The sequence below is a fragment of the Palaemon carinicauda genome, chromosome 5, assembly GCF_036898095.1.
Source record: "Palaemon carinicauda isolate YSFRI2023 chromosome 5, ASM3689809v2, whole genome shotgun sequence".
Classification (NCBI taxonomy): Eukaryota; Metazoa; Arthropoda; class Malacostraca; order Decapoda; family Palaemonidae; genus Palaemon; species Palaemon carinicauda.
In genome coordinates, this window is record NC_090729.1 from 137089822 (window position 1) to 137099326 (window position 9505).

At 43.4% G+C, this 9505-nt stretch overlaps 1 protein-coding gene across 1 annotated transcript; it reads right to left on the minus strand.

The window, feature by feature from the left end:
* Positions 1 to 7545: 7545 nt before the first annotated feature.
* On the minus strand, positions 7546 to 8160 carry LOC137641161 (uncharacterized). Its single transcript, XM_068373602.1, has one exon. It carries the CDS (start codon positions 8158 to 8160, stop codon positions 7546 to 7548), a length of 615 nt encoding a protein of 204 aa, XP_068229703.1.
* Between the last annotated feature and the right edge of the window lie 1345 nt (positions 8161 to 9505).

The window sequence follows — 9505 nt, forward strand, 5'->3', positions numbered from 1 at the left end:
GCAGCAGCGACGCCAGTAGGAGCAAGGGTAATGACAAGAGGACCACTACCACAAGGGCCCCGACCTTCCCAGATGGTGCTACTTCCACAGAGTCTGTGGGAGAGAGGTGCGGAAGTGTGTCCAACAATGCGCCCATTCAAAAAACTAGGTGGGCAACCATGCCTACAAGCAACCGTGGAGCAGGTGAGGCCCAATCACATGGTCTTCTACATCCTCGACTTCGAATCAGGAAAAAAGGTTCCTGGTGGATACTGGTGCTACAGTGTCACGATCTCGCCCCCAAAGGACGACCATGGCCTCCCATCAGACGACAGGGCCGCTTTGGTTGCTATGAACGGCAGCCCCATCACCTGTTATGGGACGAGGATGCTGGAGATATCCATCATGAGCCACAACTACAGCTGGCCTTTCCTGATTGCAGACATCAAAGGGCCCCTCCTGGGCGCCGACTTCCTCGCTCACCACGGACTGCTGGTAGACGTACATCGCAAACGACTAGTGGACCAGGGGACCTACCAGTCCCACCATCTCTCCAGTGGGCTCAGCCTCCCAAGGGTGTGCCCTGTCATGCCCCACGTATACGGCCATCTGCTACAGGAATTCCCGGAATGTTTCAAACCCGAGCTCCACCAATTGGAGGGCATCTCAGCCAAACATGGGATATTCCACCCTATCTCTACGACTGGTGCCCCAACCCACAGCAGGTTCCGACGCCTCCCTCCGCAGAAGCTTCAGGATGCCAAGCGCGCCTACCAGGAGATGAAGCGCATGGGAATCTACAAAAAGGCTTCCAGCCCCTGGGCTTCTCCGTTGCACAGGGTCAAGAAACCAGACTGGAGTAAGAGGCTCTGCGGTGATTATAGACACCTCAATCTGGCCACGATACCTGACCACTAGCCATTGCCCAACATGCCGGATCTCACCGGAGCCCTACATGGGGCCTCTATTTCCTCCAAGATTAACCTCTGAAAGTCCTACTTTCAAGTTCCCATGCACCTCAACGACATCCCAAAGACAGCCCTCTTCACCCCCTTCGGGTCCTATGTCTTCTCCTACTCGACGTTCGGCTTGAGAAATGCTGGGGTGACTTTCCAGCGTCTGATGGACAGCATTTTGGGGGACTTTCCCTTCTGCGCCGTCTATGTTGACGACATCCTCGTGTTCTCCAAGACACGAAAGGAACACTTGGGGCACGTGAGGATCATTCTGAAGCGATTGCAGGAGAATGGCTTCGTGATACGCTGCGACAAATGTACTTTCTGGGCTGAGAAGGTGGAGTTCCTGGGGTGCGAACTCTCAGAAAAGGGCGTGCAACCTGTGATGTCAAAGGTGGATTCCATAAACAAGTTCTCGACACCCAACTCCGTGAAGTCCCTCCAGGAATTCATCGGCATGGCAAACTACTACCGGAGGTTTCTACCCAACATCGCCGGTGCGATGACCCCGCTTCTCAACGTCCTGAAGAGGAAACTGAAAAAGCTACAGTGGGGTCCCCTTCAACGAGAAGCCTTCATGCAAACAAAGATTGCCTCTGCAAGGCCACAACCCTGGCCTACCCGGACCCTGGGGCCCCCCTGAGGTTAACTACGGACGCCAGTAACATTGCCTGTAGTGCCGTCCTGGAGCAGGTGATCAATGACGTGCCTTCTTCCGCAAGATGTTAAAACCACCTGTGACTCGCTGCAGCACTTTTGACCACGAGCTTCTGATAGTATACCACGCCGTCAGACATTTTAAATACTTGCTGGAGGGAACCTCATTCACAATCCAGACAGACCACCAGCCTCTGGTCCATGCTTTCACCAAGCACGGGGACGTATGGTCCACCCAACAGCAACGACATCTGGCAGCCATCTCCAAGTTCAGCTGCACTATCAGCTACATCCCAGGGAGAAAGTATCCAGTGGCTGACACTCTGTCAAGAATTGGTATCAACTCCATCCATATCGGGGTGGACTACGAGGACATCGCCCAGAAACAAACGACTGGCTCCGCAACAGCAGACGCAAGATCCTCCTCGACCTCCCTTCAATAGGAGGATGTCAAGTTACATCCTAACGGTCCCACTCTGCTCTGTGATACCAGCACAGGCCGCATTCGACCTTTCATCCCTCCATCGAGACGAAGGTTGGTATTCGATGTCATCCTCGACCTATAGCACCCCTCATCAAGGACTACCACCAAGCTGATGACCAACAAGTTCGTGTGGCCAGGGATCTGGAAGGACGCACGCGAGTGATATCGTGTATGCACGGCCTGTCAAACCAGCAAGGTCGGCCGTCACACCGAGTCAGGAGTTGGCAGTTTCCCTCACCCAAACGACGGTACGGACACATCCACATACACATCGTGGGGCCCTTACCACCCTCGGGGGACACCAGGTACCTCCTCACAATCATCAACCGTTCAATGAGATGGCCAGAGGTGACTCCCATCACCGAAGCATCATTAGCCGCCTGTGCCCAGACCCTTCTCTCCAGCTGGGTCAGCTGTTTCGGGGTCCTGGATGACATGACAACCGACAGAGGTCCCGCATTCATCTCTGACCTGTGGGCATCTCTCGTAAGCCTGATGGGGACCAACCTGCACAGCATGATGGCCTACAACCCCGCTGCCAACGGCATGGTCGAAAGAAGCCAATGGTCCCTGAAGGCTGCCTTAATGGCCTAATGCACAGACGAATATTGGGTCAAGAACCTTCCCTGGGTCCTCCTCGGTCTTCGAACGGCCCTGAATGCAAACGGCAAGGCCTCTTCGGCAGAAAAAGTCTATGGGGAGACACTCATGGTCCCTGACAAGTTCTTCCCCTCCAATCCAGACACCAAAGACGTCAGCCTCGCCCACCTACGTGAAAGGGCAGGAAAATTCACGCCATGCTACAAAACCTACATGGACAGGACAGAGCATTTCAGGCCTGCTTCGCTGGATATCAGGCAGGATGTTCAACAACCCCTACTCTCACGTCCTTACAAAGGGCCCTATCGCATCCTGGAGAGAATGAAGAAGCCATTTAAAATCATGGTCCGTGGAGCAGAAGACCAGCTGACCGTGGATAGATTAAAGCCTGCTCATATAGAAAGCGGCATCGATGTACACGAGCAGCAAGGGTGGCGCCCATGAGTGCCTTCCTAAAACAAACAAATAGAGGATGCAAGAAGCCCGACCAGACGCAGTTCAAAGAAACCACAACCAGGAGTCGAACCCCCTGGAGAAAATTGTATTTTTTGTTTAATTGTTGAGAGGGAACTTGTTGCTCAGGGAAAGTCTCCCTACGTCAGTTTAGCAAAGATCAGCAGGAGGGGAAAAGGAGTGCTATCACTCAAGGCACAAACACCCTGCGAATAACTTTGATGACTTACTTCACGAACCTTCACTCTAAATAAAAAAAAAACTATACTCTGTCCAGAGGCCTGGAAATTACACACGTGAAATAAAAGTAATTTGATGGCCTACTCTAGCTTTGTCAGGTCTAGGGTCATCTACACTCTTAGGCTCTGTTTTGGCTCCGTCCCAGGGACCCCAGTGAGATGCTGGACAGGAATTTTACGTTAAGTAGTTATTGAAACAATGGTAATGAATGGGAGCAGTGAGGTATTGTAAAGTAAAAGTTAAAGATATGGATTTTTACCTTCGAAGCATAGATAGTAAATACTAAGTCACTCGCTAACTCACTATTACTCATAAGTTACTTGGACTTACTACTCCTTCCAATATATCGGGTATACTGTCCTGGGATTATACATTCATAATAAAGATAACCAAATGAATGATGGAGTAAAAACACAAAGGTGTAATTAACCCAATCTTGCTTTATTAAACAAATTTACATTGAAAGAACGGAAATCTTAACATCAAGTAAAGAGGATCAAACACAAAATGTAATAAAAAGAAATGAGAAATAATAAAAAATATGGTTGCTTAGACTAGTGGTCTTTTGCAATAATTAATGGTTGAAGTGGCCCTGTGACCCAAGACTGTGCTAGTTTCTGAAGCAAAAGTTATATGTAAAATCTATACACAATTCCGGGCACATAGCCCGAAATATGTAAAAAAAAAAAAAAAAAAAAACAGCTAAACCTAAATCAAGTAAAAATTAGTCTAAGCTAAAATGGGGGAAAACTAGGGGCCGTGTGTTTTACCTGCACTCTTTACTTGGAAGACAGCCCTTGTCCTCAAATGGCTGTTACTGCTTGTTGGATTAAATTGCCGTTGACCGAATAGGTTGCACAGTTTGCCCCCTTGAGTGGCCCACCCCTTGAATCCTCACTTTTGGTAGATAGGGTTTACCAGGCTCATCTTCTCCTGTTTGGTGGGAGTCGAGTTTGGGGGTGAGCAAGAGGTACGCAGATTGACTGACCAGGTCGGTCAGCCTGTCACAACAGCTGCTCGTGCACGAATGTGCCGACCCCTGGGTCGCGTGGTTTCACCTGTCTTCGCCTTCCAAAACAGGTGATGGTCGTGGTGCGTAGAATAACACAATTGAGGTGCCATATTGGGACTTTAGGGCAGGACAATGCAACGTTGTAAGGAGTGAGTAGGAGGCAGGATTTTGTACAAAATACTTAGAGAAATCTTGCTGCTCTAAGGGAATATACATATACAATAATCTTGCCTATTGTGGCTTGCTAAAAATTAATATCTTAATGATCAGTTAGCAATGGGCTGGTAAGATGGGCATACATCTTAAAATTAACAGACTTGAATTAGTACTAAGAGATAAAAGCTGCATTCAAGTCAGTAGTAATAAAATTATATTCAAAACCAGTGTAATAATTTATCTCGACACACGTAGTTTGAGGAAAGAATCATCATATGCCGGGGTAAGGCTTTTGCTGTGAGTTTCTACGCTGTGACGTCACAAACATGGAGTACGCTATAGTCAACCAGTTTAGTTAGTCTAAAATAGTTTTCCCGATGTTTAAGTAAAGAAAACAAAGTAAGTGTGGGAGCGAAAGTTGAAGGGTTAACTACAAAGGGAAGAATAAGAGTGAAGAAAAATTCTTCACAGCAGCATCCTGTAACCTAGTATCGAGTGTAACAGCCCTCCAGTCCTAGTTTCCTGACAAAGGGGCCGCCTGCAACCCCCGTCTCGCTACAGAGATTGAAATGCATATTTATGTTGACCCATTTGTCCTTTTCATACAATCATTGAAATGTTCCCTTTTTAATAATCGTCTTGGAGGGGGGAGTAGTTGTAAAAACAACGTCCTACAATATTTGTAGCACTCCTTTTACCTTTGTACATATTCTGTGTAAATACCCTGTAAATATTGTTTATGCATTTATGCACAGAAACACCTACCCTTCATTTTTATGTTAGAGTCATTGTTATATGTCAAGCGGAAGCTTTTATACTAATCACAGTCAATGTAAGAAAACACAAATGCCCTGCACTTCTCACCTGTTCGCGGTCGGACAGTCTGTCTGTATGTTGAGATTGCCTTGTTTTCTGCAAGATACAGGCTCTTGCATTGGCAGCCCGTAATTGCGGCCGGACAGTCACCTACCCAGGTCACTACAATTCCGTCCGCACAGGTCAATGTATTCAACCCGTCTCGAAAATAAAGCCTCACTCGACTATGGTCTGTCTCTTATACCTCACAGTTAGTATACCTAACCTGGGCTAGAACAGCTGTACTCTATGACTCAACAAAACTAAATTATAATACAAAAGAAAATCATTACAATCAATTTACACACCAATTAGTGATGATTAAAAGCTGGCATTATGAAAATATGGTTTTTATTAAAATTTACAGTAATTTCCTATATGCATAGAATGTTATAAAATGCTTATTGTATTGATTATATAGTGTTTATCTGCTCCTTATTGTTGTGAATTTCACCAGTTTATTAAATCTGCCCGATGTACTGGGCGGATCGCAAGGCCTTGAAGAGGCAATACTCCCCAAAACCCTTCAGGAGTTAACTAAAATACAGCTATAAAATTTACAATTTTATTACAAAAATAAACTCTGATAAAGACAAACATCCTTAAGCATTCACAAGACTTAATGAAAAACAAGGCTGACTCTTTGTAATGTAACACGTGCTCTTCAAGCACAAAGTACACACCGGATTCATTAACAAACTGAAAATAGTGCCAATTCGAATTCAATGCACAACGAATCACACACCAAATATCCCTATTCTTATTTAACTAAGGATTCAGATCCCCACAAGGATCTCTACGTTAAACTGCGATATAAAAACTAAACGTCTTGCACACAAACTTATACTACAACCAACCTGGTACACGAGGTAAAGAGGAGAGAACAATTAAAATAATGACTTATCTTTGCTGAGGACGTCGGACAAAAGAGGCAGAGCTAAGCTCTCCACCCCCGACGACACCTTGTTCCCGCGGTTTTTCTGAACCTAAATTTCTACATAGGATGTTTTCGTCATGTTACAATAAAATGACATTAAATTTCTGAATCATAAATTACAAATGCTCGATTTCTTTAACCTCAGCGCCTTCCCTACCAGGCGGTTGCTCTCTAGGTTCTAAAACAGTCTCGTCTTAAACCACATTCATTCGCCCGCGAGTTCTCTCAACCCTCCCTCCAATTTGACGTAACGTAGGTGGAGTTAAATGGCGGGAATTTCGAGTGATCAGTTCGAAAATTCCCGACACTTATTATCATTATAAGCCATTTATTATTTAACATCGTTTGATTCTGACCATTTTTCTTTATGAAATAAATCATTATTCATTCTCTCGATTTCTGTTAACATTTTGAACATTTATGACCTGATATAGTTCTAAAAGCTATGGATTTTTGTATCATGTGATATATTTAATTAAAAGGAGCATTTTGGGTACTAAATTATCCTTTTACGTTAATTTTCAAGGGAGCTCTGAGGGTTTTTATTCCTGGTACACAGAGTTTACGGGTCAAAATTATCTCCCAATATAGTGAAATTAGGCCTGAATTTCTCAATTGCTGCCAGGTTCTAAAATATCCATCCTGATTTTTCTGATATCTTAAGGTGTCCACAGTGAAGAGTTTTTCTTCACTCTTTTTTTTTTCTTCCTTTTGTTTTTTAGGCTCTCTCCTAAGACTGTAGTTACCCCCTTAAACGTTCTCTCCTATATCAAGTTTTCTTTACAAAAATATTGGGAAAACTATTCTAAATCAACTAAACTTGTTGACAATAACGTACACCATGCTCATGACATCACAGCGTAGATACGCACTGCAAAAGCCTTAGGGCCCGGCCAGACCAAGCGCAACTAGCGGCGAGGTTAGCAGCAAGAGGTTCCCGTGGCAAATTGAAACCTTAGGTATCATATGTGGGTGGCCAGATAGGAGGTGCGGGAAGCCTCAAGCCGCTGCAGTTGCCGCCAGACTATACAGTTTCTTACAGTTTTTTACAGTTGATGTTCTGAAAGAGGCTGTTAAGCCTGTACATCCAGCTTGGAATGATTTACTAGGTTGGTGACTGCACTGGTGGTGGTGGTGGCTATATTATAAATAACCTTACTGTAATATATTGTAGCACTATAATTATAAAGTAAATCTTGATCCCTCCATGCCTTATCTATATTGTTTTCAAATTTCCAAGTAGACTGTGAGTCAACAACAAATTGTGGCAGCATGTTCCAATTCTTTTTTCCAGTCTTGTTCTTTTCTTAAAAATGCTCTTGGAATGTCCTCTTGTTCTATCGCTTTCTCTTAACATGAACAGTCCTTGGCATACTTCTGGATCATACCCGCCGGACAGGATTTTGAAAGTCTCCAACATGTCTCCCCTCGCCCGTCTGTAAGCCAGTGTGGGTATCTTCAATTTCCTGAGGCGCTCTTCATAACTTAAATTCTTCAGTGTTGGAACTAATTTGGTGGCTCTCCTCTGTACATTTTCTATAGCCTCTATGTCCTTCACCAGGTATGGGGCCCATGCTTGATTTGCATACTCTAGGTTTGGTCTGACCAGTGCCACATATAGTTGCTTAAATATCACCTCATCCAAAGATACAAATGTTCTCCTGATAAGTCCTGTTATCTTGTTAGCCATATTTATTTTCTTATTGAGGTGCTCAGAAAAGTTTAACCTATTATCAATTATGACCCCAAGATCTTTTTCATGTTCAACTTCTAATAACTGTTCTTTCATATAGTAATTTCCATAGGACACTTCAGATCTGCCAATTCTCATAGATTTACATTTCTTTGGATGAAAACTCAATAACCACTGGTCAGATCACTGCCTCATACAGATGAGGTCCTCTTGCAAAAACTTAGTATCATCTTTTTTCTTGATTGGTCTATACATCTTTGTGTCATCAGCATACAAATACAATTCACTATCATTTTTCAATACGTCCGGCAGATCGTTTATATATAAGACAAATAGCAATGGTCCCAATACTGACACTTGGGGGACTCCACTCATTACATTGTGCCCCTCTGACTTTTGCCCGTTAACTACCACACACTGCTTTCTAGAGCTCAGGAAGGCCTCAATCCAATTCAAAAATACTATGCCTATACTATAGCTTTTCACTTTCTCAACAAGTCTTCTGTGAGGTACTTTGTCAAAAGCTTTCATAAAATCGCAATATATAATATCCACCGCATCTCCCTCATCCAGAGCTTGGGTCCAATCATCTAATACTTTAATCAGTTGAAGAACTGTAGAGCGTCCAGAGAGGAATCCGAATTCCTTGTTACTAAAATAAGAATTCTGTTTCATATGACAAATTATTGACTCCATAAGTTTACAAATAATACTGGTTAGGCTAACAGGCCTGTAATTACCTGGATCACTTCGTTTACCAATCTTAAAAATAACTGTTATACATGCTAACCTCCAATCGGTAGGTAACTGTCCACTCTCAAAAGAACATTCAAACAATATCTTCAGTGGTTCTACAAGCACATCTCCCGCCTCCTTGATAATCCTTGAGTGTATCTCATCTAGTCCAGCTGATTTGTTTTTCTTCAGTTTCATGTTATAAAAAATCGCGGCGGTACGAGCGTCTTCACCCAAGATTACGCCATTTTTCATCAGTTCCTGAAGGGGTACGCGTTCAGTCGTTCGTTTCCAGCCATAACTAATTAACAATTTATTGAGAGATGTTTCGGAGAGCAAAAATAAATTAAATAAATGAAAGATATGGCAATCAACTGCAAATGGACGGTAATAAGATAGTGGGTAGGCCTACGCCTTTTTGTGCTTTGCAACCTATTTAATCACCATTTAGTTTATATATATATATATATATATATATATATATATATATATATATATATATATATATATATATATATATATATAAGATATAGAGAAATTCCAAATGTGAAAAGAATCGTATGTACATTTAAACAATATATCTTATGCAAATGCTAGTTAATTCTGGAATGGAAGGGACTGATTTTTCGTGAACTTTATCATATTTGAAGCAATTATAATACCTGGTAAGAGAGAGATTGAGGTTGTCTATAGTTCGACGTTTGTTTTTTGAGCCTGAATCCAGGAAGGTTGTTGCCATTAAAGAATC